Source organism: Patella vulgata, chromosome 3, assembly GCF_932274485.2.
Source record: "Patella vulgata chromosome 3, xgPatVulg1.2, whole genome shotgun sequence".
NCBI lineage: Eukaryota > Metazoa > Mollusca > Gastropoda > Patellidae > Patella > Patella vulgata.
Window position 1 is genome coordinate 16,871,932 of NC_065881.2, and position 21,443 is coordinate 16,893,374.

Here is a 21,443-nt window from a genome sequence, read left to right on the forward strand (position 1 = left end):
AACTATGTCATTTCGGGACTAACATATGGTTTAATTTTATTGCAATAATTCGCTTGCGCGCAGGGGTCTTTAGCAGAAGGAGGAAAGCGGAGGACCTGGAGGATGCCACGTACAACCGGGGAATCGAAACGTGCTAACCATCACCCCCCCCCCCCCGACTGTTTACAGGGTTTAATCAATGCATTTACGTATTTTGTTACATTATTATCAGAATTAAATGTCCCAATATCAAACGCCTTTATCCGGCACAGACAACCTTCTTGGCTGAAAACCATCATCTTTACTGCCCGTTTTTGAGTTGTTTCAAAAGAAAATCAAAAACAAACTTCGACACTCAAAACACGTACGTGGTTGTAATTAAAATGTACACTTGTATACGATATTCCATACATCCGGGAAATATTAAATGGTAGAACAAGATAGTCCAACGGAAAACATGGCCTTCATTATGGCAATGTATCTAAGATAGGATGGATGACGTAATAACCCAGTTTGATTAAAGAAGCGTGTATTCTTTTATCCACTTAATTCTACAGAACACATGAATTCATATACATGTATGTTAATAAAACAGGTGTGTATAAATATATACAACAAATGAAGATAATATATAAAACAAGTGTATGAATATATAAAACAAGTGTATGAATATATAAAACAAGTGGATGAATATATGAAAAAATGTATATATTATATAAAACAAATGTATACATATATAAAACAAGTGTATGAATATATAAAAAGGGTGTATGAATATATAAAACAAGTGTATATAATATATTCAACAAGTGTATATAATATATACAACAAGTGTATATAATATATACAAAACAAGTGTATAAATATACAAAAAGGAGTATATCATATATGAAACAAATGTATATAATTTATAAAACAAATGTATATATTATATAAAACATGTATATAATATATATAAAAGCCAGTGTATATAATATTCAAAAACCATATAACATATAAAACACAGTATACACAAAGTGTATATAACACATATTGTTATCTAGTCAAAATTTAACACGTTGAGAAACGAGGAGAAAATATCCAGGGATCGTGGGGGGGGGGGGCAGTCTAGGGTAGTACATTTCACTAATACAAATACAGATCCCATATTCATGGGAGTTGAGTACAAGATCAAAAGTTGCATGTGTTACTCGCCCATACTATATAACCCAAGAATACACCTAATCGAATCTATATTTCAAACTTTTCTTGAGATTTGACTTTGCGCCGCACTGGCCCCTACGTTTGTTTTCTTAATTCGGCCCCAATCCCTACTGACTTGTTCCGGGCTCCCCACAAGGTTAATCTGGCCTAGAATGCTGTCACAATTGGGATTACACCTTTTGAATTATGTCTCCACCGACTCAGTGCATCTTTCGCCTGGCACCATGTTAGTGTTTTCGATTGTTTTATAAGAAAAACATGTCTGATACGTATACGCTATATCAGGTCTATATATCCACCATTTGTATTGTCTCGTTAGTTTTTAATCCGCCTCCTGGTGTAAACAGAAGCGGCCTTAAATACATCGTGTTTTTCATTAAAGGGCTAGTTTGGCCAAAGGGAAACATTACATTGTTTTATAACAAAAACAAACCAGCTTCACTAACTCACCAAATACATGAAAAACAATTCACAGAATGTTAACCCGTGTTGTAAATATTAGTAGAATTAGAAACTCGGTGTTTTTATAAAGTCGAGACTAGTTTGATGAAAGAGATGAATAAATGACGAGACAAGAGAGGTGCTTCATTAGTTAATTACTATTGTTCATCAGAAAACTCTTTTATCTTACATGGTCGCCATTGTTAAATAATAAAAACAAAAGACACCATTGTTAAACAATACTAGAATCTCCATTCTAACTTCTCTGTATTTTAATTTTATTGTTATTGGAGGCCCTGGGTTCGATCCCAATTTTGGTAGGATTTGTAAGTGTGGTTTATTCCCCTTGTCAGTGGTGTTGGGCAGAGGGCATGACAGAGAACAGTGTCTAATCATTCGGTTGGGGTGAAAAACCGAGGTCCCGTCAGAACCTTGAGTTGTGTGTTTAAAAAATGTGTGAAACACATTGGCGGACACATAAAGGCACACAGGACAGTTGGGTTTCGAAAAGCACACTGTATGACGTATATCGATATTCAAATACCCGATTCTTGTAGGAATATAGGACGTTAAACCCCATTTCAATTTGAGTTCAGAGCATGATCAGCTTAGTTTTAAAAAGTGAAACATTGCCAGTAATATTTTTATATTGGTTTAGTATTTTACTACCTGGATAACCAACAAACCCGACTTATCACGAAAAGGATCAGTTTTATGCAAATGAAAAACCTATTATCACACAATAACAGTTTTTCTCTTTACATTAGGGGGTTACCCTATAGTGTCGATTACACAATGCTTACGTATATATTATGTCATTATACGAAAGGGATGGTGTGACAAGTGAATGGTGGGGGTTCCCCTGTAACGAGCACCTGTCAGTTAATAGGTATACATGTATAGACGTTATTTATATTCTATATAGGTATAATACTATATGTTACACCATAGTATCAACCTGTCACCTTTAAAGGTATTCTTTACTTTTAAAATATTGTGTTTTAAAACAGGCAATGGGGCTGGAGAATATATCTACTAAACAAACCACACTGCTTCGCCACAAATATTTTGATTGACTTTGAAAATGTCACGAAGTTAAGAGAAGTCTAATAAAGCGGATACTAAAGGTCAAACGACCTTTAATACAATTTCTAGTTGTTTGTTAACAACTTGCCAATTCTATGCAAACTGGCACAAAAAAAACAACCCAGACAATATAAATTAGTCACGAATTCCCACGGACACACTGGTCATCCAGAACATGCAATTAGTTAAAACGCATTCTGCACACAGCGGTGCATCTACTTCATACTTCGAGAATAGATCTCTGCACTGAATTGCCGCCATATCCAAAAAGTAGTGTACTAGTCTGCAATGCGGTTCTACTCCGCTTCACACCAGCCATACACATAAAGAACAAATAAACCTTTTCACTTTTATTGAATAGATGCGTAATAAATATTTCTCAAAATTCTCGAAGTATACCTACTAAAATCGTCGATTTACGACTTAAAATATCGGTCAACTAGTTTAGTGCATGTTCTCAAGCGGAGCTAACCGTAGACAGGCAGCCTGAGTTAGTATGAAAGAAGCGACGAGTATAGCATGTTTTAACTGCATTCAAAAAAAGTGTGTGATTGGGGTTTTTTAATATAAATTAATAAAAATATTGCTTCTATAAAGTTTTGAGGGATGTGTAGAAAATACAAAGGAATAATATGTAAAGGCAAGACAGCTCAATTGTATTGCCTGTAAATGAAGTGAAATGAAATGGCAGTTTAACAGCCTACTGTTCTGCTCCTACTGAGCTAATGAAGATGGCATGCGCCAAAGAGTTTGCTATGAGGGAAATGTTGCCCAGACAGTGCCACTACCTACTCTTATATCGAATTCCATCAGCCAAGGGATCTTTTACGTACACGCCAATGTGTACACATGACCTCAGTTTTTCATCCCATCCAAATGACTATACATTGTCCCTTGCCAAGCCCTCGGTCCTGCACCGCTGACAAGGAGGAACCATGCTGGGAAATCCCGATGAACTCACTCAGCCACTGCAGGGATCGAACACGGGATTCAGGGTAGCGAGACAATGTCTTACTCACTGAATCACCGTGCCCCCCATGTACCGCCTGTATTGCCAACTCTGCCACATGGAATTACATGACGTCCTCTGTATTTTGAATATACTGTCATTTCTACACCACAGACAGGACAAAAGCAAGTTTTCACTATCAGGCACTCAAAGGGCACCTGGTAACCATGTAAAGGAGTATGACAGTCTGGAAACCAAAGAATTTCTACATGAAACAGTAACAATTAATACTATCAATTCCATTCATTTTTATTATAAAATTTATCATTTTCTCAACATTTACTCTTTAAATAACATCATTTTAAATAATTAATAAATCATCCATACAAGAAAATAAATCAATGCTTGATATACTCATCAGACCGGGTATATACATTTATCTATATTCTATTGCAACCTAGACCTGTTATATACAGGTGTCAATAGCATCCCAGACCCAGTACATACAGAAATCTATAGCAACCCAGACCCGGTATATATACAGATACCTATAGCTACCCAGACCTGGTATATATAGGTATCTATAGCATTCCAGTCCTGGTATATACAGGTATCTATAGCAACCCAGATCTGGTATATACAGGGTAGCTACCAAGACCTGGTATAAACAGGTATCTATAACAACCCAGATCTGGTATATATAGGTATCTATAGCAAACCAAACCCGGTATATACAGCAAGCTAGACCCGGTATATACAGCAAGCTAGACCCGGTATATACAGGTATCTATAGCAACTCAGACTGGGTCTATACAGGTTTCTATAGCAACTCAGACTGGGTCTATACAGGTATCTATAGCAAATCAGGCTGTGATTATACAGGTAGGTATAGAAACTCAGACCTGGAATTTACAGGTATTAATAACAACTCAGGTCTAGAATATACAGGTAGCAATTAAGATCTGAAATCATAGCCAAAAAAAAGGTTTTATATTTAATCTATCATCTGGCATTCACTCAATTATTTCAAATCCACAAATACCAGTAGATACATACATATTAACAATTTTCATTCCAATTAGCCCTTAAATAAAATAATAATTTGGTAATAATTAACATAATTTCCTTTTCAAAAATTTCTATCATTCAAGTTTAATTTCAAACATTTTGAATTAAAGCAGCATTAGGTAAGATAAGATAAAGAGCTGACAGTTTTCGCTATAACAGTTAAAATATAGATAATGAAAACAGAATCTGCTGAAAATTTCAGTCAAACTGATTCACTCTGAACCGAGATATTAGCGATTCAATTTTAGGCCAACCTCAATCGTTATTATTAATATTGGCACGATAATAAACAAAGTCTAGATTATCCATTTTTATGTTAATTTATCCATCACAAAATGTATTCAAATCTACTTAATATCACAGGCTGAGCTGATTATGGTCTGGATAAGTTAATTTTTATGTTAAATTATCCATCACAAAATGTATTCAAATCCACTAAATACCACAGGCTAGCGATGACATCGGGAGTTGGTTACAGTCTGGATAAGTTAATTAATGTCTAATTAATAATTTAGATAACATTTCAGGCCTAAAGAAATTGGCAGATTTAGCTCTTGCATAATGCATGTTTAATTAAATTGCAAACTACAACATTGTCAAATTTGAATCTCTACAAGAAATATCAGTCTAAAAAGGGTCCAATTCCTTTCAGTATTTATAAAATGAATCATTTGACATCCCTTTGCAGATGATATAAACAAACTAGCACCACCCTAAGTGTTGGGTAAAATCTTTTGATGGGCCTCTTTTTAGTCTGATTGAATCCAAACAGGGAGAACATCTACCATTTATTATTTTTTTTCTGAATTAAATATTACATATTCGATTTGAATACATTTTAGCATGGATTAAGCCATTGAAAAATAAGATAGATATTGTCTGAAAAATTCTTGATCAGTATCAACGACTTTAAAAATACATCAGCGCTTGTCATGCAAGATACACCTGCATTTTGCAAGAGATGGATAGAGAACAAGCTGAAAAAGTTTGTGATACATGACAATATCAACAGGAACCGAGACTTTTGGAGATAAACCTATATTTCAAGTTTCGTCAAAATCGGATAAAAATTGTGACCTGTAGAGTGTCCACAAACAAATTGTGGATGGACAGACGGACGGACATCCAGGCGGACGGACAGGGGCGACCACAATGTATGTCCAAATGCAAATGTGGGTGTATAAAAATGCTTATCTTAAGCCACCTGAATAACAGGTTCGACTATTTCACTATTGTTTAAATCTTTGGTTTCAGAATCACCATTTAATAATTTTGATTCTATATTTTCTAAATCAACGGATTTAATCGTTTCTTTAGTTTCATTTTTTTCATCAGAATTCAAAACGGATGGATCATCCACAGGGGAAGATAAGTCTGTTTGACTCGTAGAATTTTGGATTGTTTCAATCTTATCATTATCATTAGATAAATCCGTTCGACTAGAATCGTCATCTTTTTGGTCATCCTGTGTTTGTGAAGTTGAAGAAGAACTTGCAGGAAGTTGCCAGGATGGTAAGACAGGAGAAACACTAGGAACCGGAGCAAACTGACGTCTGAAAATAGGGAAATAAAATAAAATGAAATGGGGTTTAATGTCCTACTTTTCTGCACCAATCCAACCAATGAAGAATAAATAAGAAATAAAAAGCCTTTTTTTAAAACTTAGATGTTTGCACAAAATCTTCCACAAAAACTATAATTTTCCTTTTGGCATTGTAATTTTGTAGTTCATGTTCAAAACGGCTCAAAACTACTGCTCTTTAGAATGACTCAAACTACCGGCATCAGACAACTAGTGCATGGTCCTTAAACAGTTCACAGTTCACAGATAGGGGCACTATAGGGAGCAGTATTGTCAGACAATTTCAAGCGAATCAAATGCTTGAGGGATAACTAATATCTTTACATTTGACTATCTCTTACTAAATATAAAGAGAGATAGAGAGAAATGGGGCTTAATGTCCACTTGATACAAACCAGTGGACCCAGTGAAAAACCATGAGGTTGGACAGGCCACCCTTCTCCTTGTCATGTTCAAGCTTGGGCTCGTAACCATTTCACTTCACTTAATTACTGACCTTATGATCTAAAGTGCACACATTAAACCACTTGACAATGCTATTACCCCCTCCCCCCTCCCCTCCCAATAAAAAGAAAAGAAATTATCATATTATGTTACCTGTTTAAAAGTAAGCCTTTTAACGATTGAATTTCTGTTTTAATTTCACCAATACCATTTAAATCGTGTTGTTTTAACAATGTACGTTCGGAGTTAGCAATCTGTTGTTGTGTTAATACAGTTTGTATCGTTTTTAAACTTTCTTGTATTTGTTTTGTGCTTTCAATTGTTTCTGTTTGTATCTCCTAAAATAAAAAAAAAATAACAAAATTGAAAGTAAAAAATAATAAAATGAAAATATAAGAAAGCATCACAACATAATATAACTTACAAATTCAAGATGCACTTGAAAATTCAAAGAAGCTCAAGCAATGTTATTAACTTAAAATATTTATTCAAAAATACATTTTTATTAAAGTAGGTCATTTCAGGACGGGGGGGTGGGGGTGGGGGGTTGGATGGTGGAATGGTTAGCATGTGCGCATTTTATCATAAGGTCTATCATTGAGTCAACTGTTGCAAGGAGTAGGGTCACCTGTCCAACCTCGTGGGTTTTCTCCAGGTCCTCTGGTTTCCTTCTACTGCCAAAGACCCCAATGCACATGCAAATTATTGAAATAAAATTGTACCATATGTTATGTTAGTCCTGAAACCAGGAGAAAACCCACAAGGTTTGGAATGTGACCTGACTCATCACATGTATGTATCATATAGAAATCACGCCACTCAATGACAATTTAAAATTGTATCTGATTAATTAGAAAACAGAAGTATAATAATACGAACCTGAATTTGTTTTTCCAGTCTTTCCAGTCTGTTTTCGGAGGATATCTGACCAAATATTAATGGCTTGATGTACGTTCTGTAGAAATGGTATCCAGCATAAGCTACAGCAGCTACAATCAAAGCAGATGAGGTCCAGGCGCGCGCTTTCTCCCATCTTGACAATTCATACTGGGAAGGGTTATATGGAACTAAAAAAGAAATGACAGATTTTTTTTGAGTTTATTTCCATTGTGTGTATTGGTAGTAAAGTTTTATTAATTCCTTCAATAATTACATCATCTTTTCAACCTTCAAACTTTTCTATCTGAAATTTATAATGGGAGAGAGAGAATAGGGTTTAACGTCCACTCGACACCAACTAGCTTAATTTGTGACTATATGGTTCAATTTTATTTCAATAATTCACTTGTGTGTAGGAATCTTAAGCAGTGGGAGGAAACTGATGTACCCGGATAAAACCCACAAAGTTGGACATGTGACCAGACTCCCTTGTCACATACAAGCGGGGAATCAAAACCACCCCACTAGAATCAATAACAAACCTTATGATTTCATGCGCACGCGTTAAACCACTAGGCCCTCTAACCCCCCAATTTCTAATAAACAGGAAAAATAAATTAAGAGAAATGAAATGAAATGTGGCTTAATTAACATCCTACTGTTCTGCACCAACCTGACTAATACAGTGTACCATGAGGGAAATTTTATCCAGACAGATGCGTTCCTGCCTACAATTCCATCAGTCTCAGGTTCTTTGACATGCACGCAAATGTGCCAAACACGTATATAATGGATTTTGCCTTAATTTATGCCTGACATTGACTATGACAGTTACTTTATTTACAGGCTTAGCAATATTCACTTAAAATAACTGGTATACCAATTTGAATTAGGTCAAAAGTCAAAACTAAAATTGTCAATGTCATTAGAGTCTATGCGATCTGTTTCTTGAGACTTGACAGAATAATCTGTCTTTGTTGAAAATTTTACATGCACTGATTAAGCCGATGTTATGATAAAACCAATTTTGTGTTGTACTTTAGACGCAGAGAGAAAAAATTTAATTATATTCATGTTTTCCGCTCCCTACCCTACCCTAATCAAATAAAAACACCAATTCAATGTTTTAGATAAATCAGAGATCGTTATGTCCTTTGAAATAATTATTAGTATGCAAAAAAAATGTCAATATTAGCTAAAGTGTGATACAATAACAAATCTAACCTATATTATTAGCTGGATGTGCCGATTGCTGTAATGGGGGAGACTGTAACCCTACTCTACTTTCAGTTTTCGATATTCCTGATCTGTCTATGGCCAAATCTATTTCTTGCTTTGTCAACCCTTTCTTTTCTAAGAATGCCTTTTTGTGAGTAAGTGAGCTAGATTGAACTTTGGGGTTTTGAAGAAACTTTACGGCCGTTGAAACAAGATTTTCCCGGGGCTCTTCATCTGGGGCTAAGATCTCTTTCGTGACTTCAGAAATTTTGTTGCTTTCTTCAGCCATGTTGAATCGTACCGGAACTGTGGAATTGGGGAAGCCCACGTGTACGTCATAAAAGCTGACCTTCAATAAACTCCCGATTAACCAGACTAGAGATGTATTTTAAGTCGACAATCGATATTTCTCCAGCCATCCAAAAGTTTGGGTGGAAAATACAAAAGAATCAATGTACACGCACAACCATGCTGCACGAAATAAGATTCATATAAAAGGCCTTATAGCTACAAAATCAAGATCCTCATTACTTACATAACAAAACCTTTTTCTGTTAAATAAAATAATGCCATCTGTTGATCGAATGACATTTTCTAAAAACATAACGTTAACCCCATTTCATATCTAAAAACGTTAGCCTATAAGTTACGCAATAAAAAAACCCAAACATCTGTCAAAATGTTCTGCATCTTTCCATGCATTTGTTAGCTAAATACCCATAATAAAACAGCGGGAGAAACAATTCAAAATTAAAATCTCGTGGAGAGAACGTGTCAAATATTTAGTAAGTCTATTATCTTTGATTCAGAAAGAGAATTATAGTACTTATACATATAGAAGGTAGTAATTGTTTATTCATAGTTTTACGAATAGGCTTACCCCCTTTGTAGTTCCTGATTATATATTTACGTATATAATTAGTGTTTATCTACTTTTACTTACCACTAGTGAATGACACTCGTGTCAATAACTCACTAATGTATATTAAGCAGATGTCTATTATATAAGATATCCCCATTTCTAATTATACTGTATATAGATAAGGTCTTACTTATATTGTTTAAAAACTGTTGGATACTTTTAAATAGAGTTCTAGTCCTTTCTTACATACTTACACTGTATCGCAAAGTGCACGATCGAGACTTTTAACTATGTGGATGGGGTAGGTCGTGGGGGGTGGGATGGGGAGTAAAATTTATATTTCGTCTTCCCGTTCCCATCCTACGCTGGACTTGTCTCCCAATCTTGACTACATGGTTCGTCTGGCAAGTTTCTTAGGAAACATTTTTTTGATATAATACCCTTGGTGGAAGCTGATGTTAAATTTCACTAACGAACGACGAACAGTTTCAACACTCCGCGATTCCATCTAAAACCCAGAGACCGCGGTTGTCTAGCTATAAGGGAGCTAGCCTCTCGACTATATACTGTATAATAGATAACCTCTTATTTATATTGTTTAAGACTTGGATGTTGTTTTTTTTTAAATAAACTACAAACGCGCAACACTATATACATTTAATACTGATTCAAGATTATTTCTTGACTTTCCCACTTGCGGGCATCAGTAGCCTATACACTTTGTTCAATCATAATTCATATATCAAATCAATTACAATTCATACATCAAATCCATCATAATTCATACATCAAATCCATCATAATTAATACACTCAAATCAATTACAATTCATACATCAAATCAATCATAATTCATACACTCAAATCAATTACAATTCATACATCAAATCAATCATAATTCATACACTCAAATCAATTACAATTCATACATCAAATCAATCATAATTCACACACTCAAATTACAATTCATACATCAAATCAATCATAATTCATACACTAAGCAAAAATTAATTATAATCTAATAATCTGATATAAAAAGCCAGGGATGGACTAAGAGGATGTTTGTCTGCGATATCACTTCGGTGGAAGCGGACGTTAAATAAAGCTATTTCACACACACACACACACTAAGAGGATGTAGTATAGGTTACGAACACTACTCCCCCACCCCCGCACCTCTATAGCGCTTTCACTGGTGCTTGTATGGAGAACTTATTGAAAATGCCTTAATTCACGATATAAAATTAATTATACATGTAGTTTGGTGTAAAAAAAAAGTTTAAAATAAAAGTCACATTTTGGAGTCGCGGTGTCTCAGTGAGTAAGACGTTGGTTCGTTAAGCTGGAGGTCCCGTGTTCGATCCGGTATTGGCCAAGAAAGGTCATCGGTATTTTTTCGGTTGTCCCCCCCCCTCTTTAGTGGTGCAGGATAGAGTGCCTGGCAAGGGGCAATGTATAGTTGTTCGGATGGGATGAGAGTCCGGGGTCCCTAGTGCACATTGTCGTGCACGTAAAAGATCCCTTGGTAGTTGGAATTCTATATAAGATTAGGCCGTAGCGCCGTTGCCCAGACACAATTTGCTCATTAGCCCAGTTGGAGCAGCACAGTGGGGCGTTAAACCCCATTTCATTTCATTTCATTTCACAAAGAGTCATGTCTTTATTTCCTTTTACAAATGGCGTACTTAATATGGCGACTTTTCGTTATATCATATTCTGGAGGATGTCGTCCGTTTAACGTCTATGTAAATGATAGATGTTATACAGGGGGTTATAAAGTGACTATATTTCCTTTAACCATTTCATTTATCAACTTTTATTATACATCTGTTACTTGTTATCCATCATCCTTTCACATTCTTCATCATTTACACACAAATGACCAACATACTCGGTATTATGAAACATTTGAAGTTCCCGTGAGGAAAACAGGAGTGGAGACAGATCAATTCAAGAGAAAAGGGTCTGTTGCACATGAGAGAGAGTGCGGGGGTGGGAGCGGGGGTGGGAGGGCGCACAACCTCTAAACTCATGACGTAAAGCATGTCATCGGTTATGTATTTTATCAGTATGGCTCGGTATAAACCAGGAGGTCTCGGACTTGCTCCCGGTGTTGGACGAGCAAGGTCCTCGGGATTTTCGGGCGTTGTTTCGCCTTATCAGTATTGCAGGACGAGGGGTCTGTCAAGGATAGTGTCTAGTCGTTCGGATCGTACGAAAAACCGAGGTCCCATGTACAGAACACCCGACAGTTGGATTTGGAATTCGATATTAAGAATAAGCTGTCCGGGCATAGCCCACATATCAAACTGTATGACGTACACCCGTCTTCATTGACCCAGTCTTTGCAGAAAAGTAGGACATTAAACCCTATTTCATTTTGGGTGTATTTTTGTGTTATAAAACGTATATTATCAGTGCATGAACATCGGCGACAATTCTACCAAATATTTGGTCGAGAAAAAGTCCTGCCATGCGTGTATTTTATTGCATCTGTTAGTTTCTGTTTCCAATAAAGTTTTTTTTGGCGACATGTTGCTGTTGAAATACGAGAAGAGAATGAAAAAGTCAAGGAATTCACAACATATGCGATTGTTTGTAATTGTTGACCGATGGCCACCTTTAGGCCAAGGTCTGTGGTATTATTATTGTCATTGGTCACTTACATTTTTCTAGATAACAAGATGACCACTGTCTACTACACCTGTCGCTCAGTCACTATTGTTAAGTTCAGGTAATAATTATCCTTGACCACTACACTCGACAGGTGTGTACGGAACTGAGACAACTATATAGGGTTCACCTGAACTCCCAAACTGAATACACTACGTCGTATCCACATTATCTCTGGCCATATGCTGAGTGCTTTTTAAAAAAAATCTTTTTAGATTAAATCTTTTTTTATCAAGCGATATTTTCATTTAGTTGTTCCAGGGCTGGATTATAACCTCTTGAGGACCAAATAAGAATTCAAAAATAAAAACCGGAATAAGTTCATCCAATTGTAGATTAATGAAAAAGATTAAACTATATAAATAAAATGTGGTTTAACGTCCTACTTTTCTACGTTAACCTGGCTAATGAAGACGGGAATCAAAATATAAAATGTATTTTATCATTATTATAGTTTGTTGTGTGGATTTTTTAGATATAGCGTTGTAAATCTGGCGCTGAAAAGTACTACCAGGTGCTCCACCCTTGTCCTTGGTGCCCCAAGCACGTACTTCTTTGGGGGGTTGGATAACCGAATGGTTAGCACACGCGCGCTGTATCTTAAGGTCTGTCATTGAGTCAACTGGCGTGGTTTCGATTCCCCCGGTTGTACGTGACAAGGAGTAGGGTGGTCTGTCCAACCTCGTGGGTTTTCTCCGGGTCCTACGGTTTCCTCCCACTGCTAAAGACCCCTACGCGCAAGCGAATTATTGAAATAAAATTGAACCATGTGTTAGTCCCGAAATGACCTAGTTTGTGTCGAGTGGGCGTTAAACCTCTCTCTCTCTCTCTCTCCCTTCTCTCTCTCTCTCGTGACAAAAAGGGTATTTTATGGTACAATCTCAATCAAAAAATGAATGATATCACAGTTAAGAATATAAATGTCACATTGAGGAAATTCCTTTCATCGTCATTATTTACCTAATGCTACCGCATACTAACCCAATACTACCCAATACCATGGACCGTATATGCCAATACTAACTCATTAATACTCAGTGCTGCCCAATATTATCTAATACTGCTAAATACAAACTAATTATATTAAGCAATACTAGCCCAATATACTCAATATACTACCCAGTACCAACCCAAAAATACCCAATACAACCACATACTACTTCATTTCAATCAAATACTGAAAGATTACCTCAGATATTTTATTGTCAATGAGTTAATTCCTGATAGTTAGCAAAACAAATTTTACGGTGAACTGGGGTGTCTGTTTAGAACCTTCCCCGTCAGCCATTAAACCAGATTCTAATTGGGGTTTACGAGTAAAAAGGCAAAGATATTATCACTGTTGATGGAATTTTCTTTGTTTTTTTGTTTTCCACGTGTTTCCCTACTCAATATGAAAATACAAAACATGGATGCATTTAGGATTATAGAGCGAGGGGTCATGGTGTATGATCAAACTAAGCCAGCAGGTGTCTCGTAGGCATTGATTGTGACTGAACTAACCACCGGAAGTGTGAAGACCGTGTCTGAATGCTGAATGATTATCCTCACCAGTGTCGTGTTCCATTCATCAAAACCTGCCCGAGTTGATCCCCCGTTGTCGCCGAGTGAATCCACAATAATAAATGACCACCACAGTCAAACGCTACAGATTTAAATAAACATGTTTTAACTTCTTAACTAAACTTCGCCATATGTTTTCGTTTGATCTGGCATCCGGGTACACGTTTGGTAGTTCAGAGGACGGAAATATGTGTTTCATTTTTCATTTAATCCTCAAGTATTAAAAATGGCTTTGGATGTTTTCGCTAAAATCCAGATGCGCATCAAAGACCAGGAAGTGTTTAAAAGCAAATCCTTTAGTGAATGTAAATCTGTAGACATGATCACAGTTTGGTAAATATAAAAATAAACTTTCCCCTTGCCTAGGGCTCTTTGACTCAGAGGTAGTTGGGGGTGGGTCGGGGCTGGGTGGGGGGGGGGGTAACTGATTTGCGTAGTGGACATGAAAAGATAACCTCCATTCTTTTTGTCCAAACGAAAAAAAAATAGTAAAATAAGTATTATTGAATTGATATTATGTAATAAAAGTTTTCATATCACACAGCTAGAATGGCCGGACAGTGACGTAAAACTGATCCTTGCTACATACGGATATAGAGTGAAAATTGTTTTAGTAAACTTTGTAAGACAGCTTACAGAAGCATGAATAGAATAATATTCCGTGTATTGTCATTGGTCTCTCAGACTCAGATATTGTAAATGAATGTCTTGTGCGTGAACCAGTGATTTGGAACCAGCAGGTCCCGGGTTTGATTAAGGTGTTTGGCCCAGAAAGTTCCTTGGGCTTCTCCAGCTTAGTGTCCCTGGGTCAATGGTACAGGACGGCGTAGCAAAGGAAAACGTGTCTAACCATTCGGATGGAATAAAAGAAAAATCGAAGTTCATCCATGATGAACTCATTGTCGTCCACGTAAAAGAACGAAGAGTATGCGAAATTTCCCTCGTATTATCCTGGTTGGTGCAGGACAGTAAGACCTTAAACTCCATTTCATTTGTATGCGCAACTAGAATGCGATTCGGTTTAACGTCCTATTTTTCAGCATCAACCGGGCATAAACAGTAAAGATAAAGCCGTTGATGTAATGAAATGAAATTGGGTTTAACGTCCTACTTTTCTGCATTAACCGGGTTGAAGAAGACTGACAACAAAAACAAGACAGAATAATTTATTTAAAAATTACGTCACATACAAAAAAATGAAGGTAAATTACAACTTCCTAGATTAAAACCAAATGGAGGAACAGGTGATGTTATAGCACTTTTTAATTGACTTTGATCAAACTTCCTACAAAAAAAGAAACTGTTCAAACTTAACGAAGCGAACATAGCGGTTCTTCTGGAAACAAATAAATTTACATACGTAAACCACAAACGGTGATATATAACTACTTCAGTTCAGAGCAGGTGATGTTTAATTTATTTTTGATAAACTTTGATCAAAATCCATACAGAAAAAAAGACACTGTACTAAATTAACGAAGCGTTTAAATTGGACAACGGACAAATGAGGCTACAGACTGACCAAAGAGACGCGTGCCATCTGGGTACTGGTGGCTTTTGATGTAGGTACACAAGATGAAGACAATAGCACATAAGGTACGGTTGTAAAACTGTATGCTTGATTAAACTAGAAGCTGTGTGTTTATATATACTTTATATATACCTATGTACCTGATAGTCATTGATTTATTACATACTATCATCATCTCGTTTACATACAGTTAAACTCGTACTTATATGTAATATTACTGTTTCTTACAGCACTATTCTATTGGATGTTTTAATACGCTTTTTACTACAATGTTGTATACTTTCCTTTGTCTACTTTTTTCTTAGACTGTTGAATGGTATTTTAATGGGGGTGGCTGAAATGAAATGGGTTTAACGTCCTGTTTTTCTAAAGTTACTTAAAACTGTTAAATGGTGGTACGAATGATTTTCACTACAATGTTGTATACTTTCCTTTCAGTTTTCTTAGGCTGTTGTTGGATGGTATTTTAATGAGGGTAAATTATGCACTAAACGTTTAATTCGGGTACGAATGAAAGGTTTTTAGAACTACTTTCAAAAAGGGATAACTGCCAGAAATATAGGCTTGGAATTTTGAAAAGAGAAAACATCCCTCACAATAAAGGGTCCCCACAATAAATGTCAAAAAAGAACCAAACATGTTTTTACGTATATACAACATCTCCAAGAGCTAAACTGGTCTATTGCAGCAAAGTGATTTTCGAGCTTCAGATGCTACATAAATTATTATTGAGACATATATTCGCTCTCGAGGCCATCGGGTGACTTAGATATCGAGTGATTTATACAATACCGCCATATTTGAGTTACACAATAATATGGCCGACACCCACGGAAACTGCATCAGACCACCCCCACCCCGTCTTCGCCGGTCCGACGGGCTTGATCTACATTACATGATATGCTATTGGGTTTGATGTCCTACTTACTTTTCTGCACCGACTGGGCTACATGTATTGTTACACATAATGATAAAATACATCTACTATTTTCATCCTTTCGTCTATCTTTACAGAGGAATTAATGTATTCTGGGTTTTCCGATCAAAAAATCTAGAAAGGGTTATTTAAATTTCAGTAAAGAGGCAAGTTTTGATTCGTTTTGAAAGATAAACATTTATTTTACGGCTTAGTAACGTTTTTATTTTGAATTACTTATATAAGGGCACCATAATCTATTCGGTGTTAAGACCCTTAAAGATCGTAATCCTGTCCTATCGATACTTAAGGGGACATTACCATTCGAGTCAACCCGACAATTGCTTTTATTTAATTCTTTAAACTAACATGAAAAAAGACGTGCGTCGTAAATTACCCGCGAATTTTAAAAGTGGCGCGCCATTTTCCATTAATTACACACATAACCCAGCTATTAAACGTTGTAAAAATGGAGGTTACAGTACGTGCTATATATTTTATAGTATCTATATAAGTAACGGAATTGTTTTATTGTAGAGTGTATACCGTGTTTCTTCTGACATGCGCTGTCACGACAATAAAACAATTTCAATAAACACCCATCCTTCTGGCTAACTTATTAGAAATCATCAAACAATATGGCCGTCATAAAATAATTAAACTTTAAATAGCCGCGACCTGTTATTTTCGTATTTTATTGAGTTTGGGTGTAAAGTTAAACAGAAGATTTTTTGACTGAAACTTGGTATGATTATAGATTTACAGACACGTATTAAAGCTATGTAATGATATATAATTATATTGCTCAATGACAGCAACTTACATCATGAAATAAAATAGTTTTTTTCCCCAATCGACAAAGATAAATAAGCCACTAACATAATATCAGTATATACCTAAACCGTTTTGAAGAAAGCCAACCAGAACCAGATCACAAAGGGTCTGGTGAGAAACTAAACGGCGTTTAGTCGTTCGGGTGGGACGCGTGGACGTATAAGAACCCTTGCAAACTGCAAAATTACCCCCACCCCTTTGCGTCGACATGCTGTTTGCCCGTTTTCTGTAGTCTAATATGAGCAGAAAAGTAAAATGTTACACCCCATTTCATTTCCAACTAAACCAATCCATAGGTACTGGCCACAAATGGAAAGATTGCGAAATCATATTCTGATAACAGGGGCAAGTTTCTACTTCTTCTACTTCTTGTCTGCGATATCACTACCGTGGAAGCAGACCTTAAACATCAACTAGTCAGTTGGTCCACAACAGTTTCTAAATCAGATATAACATAGATACGTTAGCCTCCCTTACGCGGCAGTTATTATATCATTAGATAGACCAGGGGCGGATCCAGGAATTTTTGCAGGGGGGGGGGGGGGGTCATTTTCCTAAGACAATGTATCTCCCCCCCCCCCTCCCGCATGGTCTCTATTGTCATTTTGGCGTATATACATACACATTGTGCTTTTTAAACAGAGAAATTCAACACCTCGTTTGACGTCAATTTTTATTATGAATTAATACAATGACATTGTGATTCAATTTCATGGATGCAAAGCATTAATTGTGATATCACATAATGTGTATATGATTATCTCGTGCTTTGAGTGCCCATCCTGTCCCAAATCTGACGATAAAGGATAAAGCACACGACCGAGAAACCTTTCTCATAAAAAGTGTTGATTTACAAAAAATCTTATGTAGCTGAGAAGGCCCCCCTTCTGGATCCGCCGCTGTGGACACGCGATAAGTTTAAAAATGAATACCGAGATTTGAGTAAATTAGCACTGCTCACCTTCGACTGATAGTTTTTCTAATGTCACCAGTCCCCTGAATTAACCAGTAAGCAAATAGGCATATGTTTGGGTCAGCAAGGGAGGGATAGAGAATCACGACGCCTGAAAGTTTCGTTATAAATAGAACCATTCCAATATATTAGGAGTATATTTAGATCAAATAAACCGTTAGGTTTTGAAAGTAACATCTTTAATCTTAGCTTGACAATAGAAATTGATTATTTTCTGTCGTACTAAAAGTTGTATAATTATGCATAATATACATTTAGAATTGACAAGTGTTGATAATTGTCGGTACTTGCAATATTCTTGATTAATTCCCAGTGTTTAACCCTTCCATTCAGTTAGACTTTAAGTCATGTGTGGTGGCTTCCCGAATCATGTATATTTCCCAAAGGCGATGTGATGGGTCAAAAGTTCTTTTATCATGCTCATGTGCACAGGAAATTATTCTTTGGAATATATTTACCGTTTATTACTGAGTGACGATTCCACAGGGAGTCTCAAATCTTCACCAAGAAAATAATAAAGTCCTCGATAGTACACCCAACAACAGATTGGGCGTTAAAGATTTTTGTGTTTTTAAATAATCATTTGATTATTTTTTTTATGAAAACGTGAGTGTGTAATTAAGATACATCATTAGTGTCATTCATTTATTTATTTGTTTATTTTTTATATTGGTCTTAAACCGTATAAATACATCATGAACATATAATACGATATTTCAAGGAAAGAAGAAAAATTACCTCCGAGAAAAAAGAACAACAATGAAAGGCAGATATTGAGCAGCTTTTGAGGAAAAGAATGCACGGGAGTCGACCTTTTCAATATATTGTTGTTTTTAAAATAAAAATAAATTGACTACTGGGCTGAAACCCTATGGCGTTATACAAGGAGCGATATTATCTCCTTATCTGTTTGCGTTGAAGCTTAACGGCCTAGTAATCAATCAATCAATCGGTTTTAATATATTAGCTTAATGTACAGTAGCAATCAATCAGATTTACCTTTTCCTTTTTTACCTGCCAAACAGATTATTCTGATGGTTATCAGGGTTTTGAGACGAGTGTCATAAATTAATTACAGGGTTATCTATCAAATGAGTGGATTTTTGATATCTGATATGAATACGTCATAAATGTTTTCTTCGTGTCGAGCGAGTAGCACCTACTGGACAATAATACTGTCCATAGAATTAAATTTATTAGATTGTCATTTATCATAAAATTTAGTTTTTAGCTCATCATAAATAAGAGAGTGAGTGAATGCTTTAGGGTTAGCTTGAAGATTTGGTTATAGTACATCGCAGTCGATAATAAATATACTGGGCCCTGTTTCACGAAATTTTAACTAAAGATAAAATCCAAATTTTAGTAGATACTTCAACTTTGATTGGCTAAGCACTAAAATCAATCTAATATTATCCAATCAAATTACTAAAATTTGGATTTTATCTTAGTTAAAATTTCGTGAAACAGGCCCCAGGTCACAATTTTATGGAATAAATTTACTGCTTATTACTGAGTGACGATTCGACTAAACTTCTCTAGTCATCCTAGTCGAAACGTCGCTCAGTAATAAGCAGTAATTAATAAATGCCGTTGAAAAAATTGATAATAAAAGTGAAGGCTTTGGGGTTAGCTTGAAGATTTGGTTAAAGCACATCGAAGTGTGATAATAAATAGCTTATAATATGTAAATGAAATGAAACGGGGTTTAACGTCCTACTTTTCTGAACCAATCGGGCTAATGAAGACCGTCATATGCTTGGAAAGTGGTGTTTCCGCGCTCTCTTCTTCGAATTCCACATGCCAAGGGTTCGAATATGTTCTTTATATGTACACTGAACCTTGGGTTTGCGTACTCTCCGAACGATTAGACGCTATATTTTTTTTTTTTTTTTTTTTTTTTTTTTGACGGATCTCGTCCTCACCGTTGACAAGGGGGGGGGGGGGGAACTTTCTCGGCCAGCATCGGGATCGAGCCCGGAACTTTCTGTTTAGTGGGCCAACGCTATACTGACTGAGACATCGTGCACCCCCCCCCCCCCCCCAGCTTATATCGGTTAAGAATTAACTAGTTCTTAGTTAAGTATTGACATCTTTGAATGTCTCTCCTTAAATAAAATGATAATTTAATTTATTCAACGTTCATATGACATCTCATTATTATTCATGGCTTCATCATTGAAACTAATAGTCTTATCTTTCGTTAAATAGTATCAGTAACACACAGAAATTTGAACCATGGTCTTCGTAAGGCTTGCATTTGTATGCTAATTTTCTGATAAAAACCACATTCGTTTATTTATTATTTTTATAGATACAACTTAGTAATTAATGTTTTCTCCTTTATTTGTTCCTTTTACATGTGTAAATTATCCATCATTTCCGTGTTTTTCATTCCACCCTAATATTATGGCATAATTTACATGCCAAACGTCGTTTTTAAACAATATATTTACATGCTATCTGAAAATTGTGTTTTATGTATAGGATATCCTGTCTTATAATTTTCTGATAAAAGTCAAAAATGGGTAGAACCCTTGTTCATATTCTATGCACGCAACTTAGTAATTACGTTTCCCCATCATTTCTTAATCATTTTCTATGTATATCTGTCCCCCATTTTATCATTCCATTCTAATATTATAACATGATTGCGTGTATTTACATGCAGCTTAAAAAGGGTGTGTTTCTTTTTGTAATAAATATATTTATCTTATACTGCAAGTCCTGAAATTAAAGATACAATTTGTAAGATTTAGATAAATAGCTAGCCATTCTTGCTATAATAGTTCGAAAATAGATATTGTATTATGAATAATTTTAAAATTTCATTCAAATTGCTCTATTGCGAGCGAAGATATTAGCCTTTGAAGGCTTTACAGGACGTGTGCAATAATTGCAACCACCGTACTGGTTGTTCGAAGCAAAGCCTCGTTCCTCCATTTTTATATTAAATCAAAATATGGCCTAACCGTTCTGATCTATTTAATATCGGAGAAATCCGATGCCATTGTGAGTTGATTACAGTCTGGATCCGTTAATTAATGTCTAATTAATAATTTAGAAAATATTTTCAGGCCTAAAGAAAGACATGAAATAGGCAGATTTAGCTCTTGCATTATGTATGTTTAATGATTTTATCCTTTCAAATCAGCTAAATTACATTAATGTAAAGCACAGAATTCTGTGGAATACAATAATTATTTGAACGTTTCTATTAAGCCTCTCTTTATGGAGCAAAAA

The 21,443-nt window shown here is 35.7% G+C and overlaps 1 protein-coding gene across 1 annotated transcript; it reads right to left on the bottom strand.

Moving 5' to 3' along the window:
• Positions 1-3,955: 3,955 nt before the first annotated feature.
• On the bottom strand, positions 3,956-9,144 carry LOC126815780 (peroxisomal membrane protein PEX14). Its single transcript, XM_050541716.1, has 4 exons — positions 8,856-9,144; positions 7,632-7,819; positions 6,906-7,090; positions 3,956-6,279 (listed from the first exon to the last, which is right to left on the bottom strand). The coding sequence occupies exons 1-4, from the start codon at positions 9,136-9,138 to the stop codon at positions 5,922-5,924; spliced, it is 1,014 nt and encodes a 337-aa protein (XP_050397673.1). The 5' UTR covers positions 9,139-9,144; the 3' UTR covers positions 3,956-5,921.
• Between the last annotated feature and the right edge of the window lie 12,299 nt (positions 9,145-21,443).

What these genes read in the sequence shown, in the direction of transcription:
- LOC126815780 (XM_050541716.1), bottom strand. Translation starts at nt 9,138, where the DNA reads ATGGCTGAAGAAAGCAACAAAATTTCTGAAGTCACGAAAGAGATCTTA. An exon ending in ACATCCAGCTAATAATATAG is followed by an intron (nt 7,820 to 8,855) that starts GTTAGATTTGTT and finishes TTTCTTTTTTAG; the next exon opens with TTCCATATAACCCTTCCCAG. An exon ending in GACTGGAAAAACAAATTCAG is followed by an intron (nt 7,091 to 7,631) that starts GTTCGTATTATT and finishes TTTTTATTTTAG; the next exon opens with GAGATACAAACAGAAACAAT.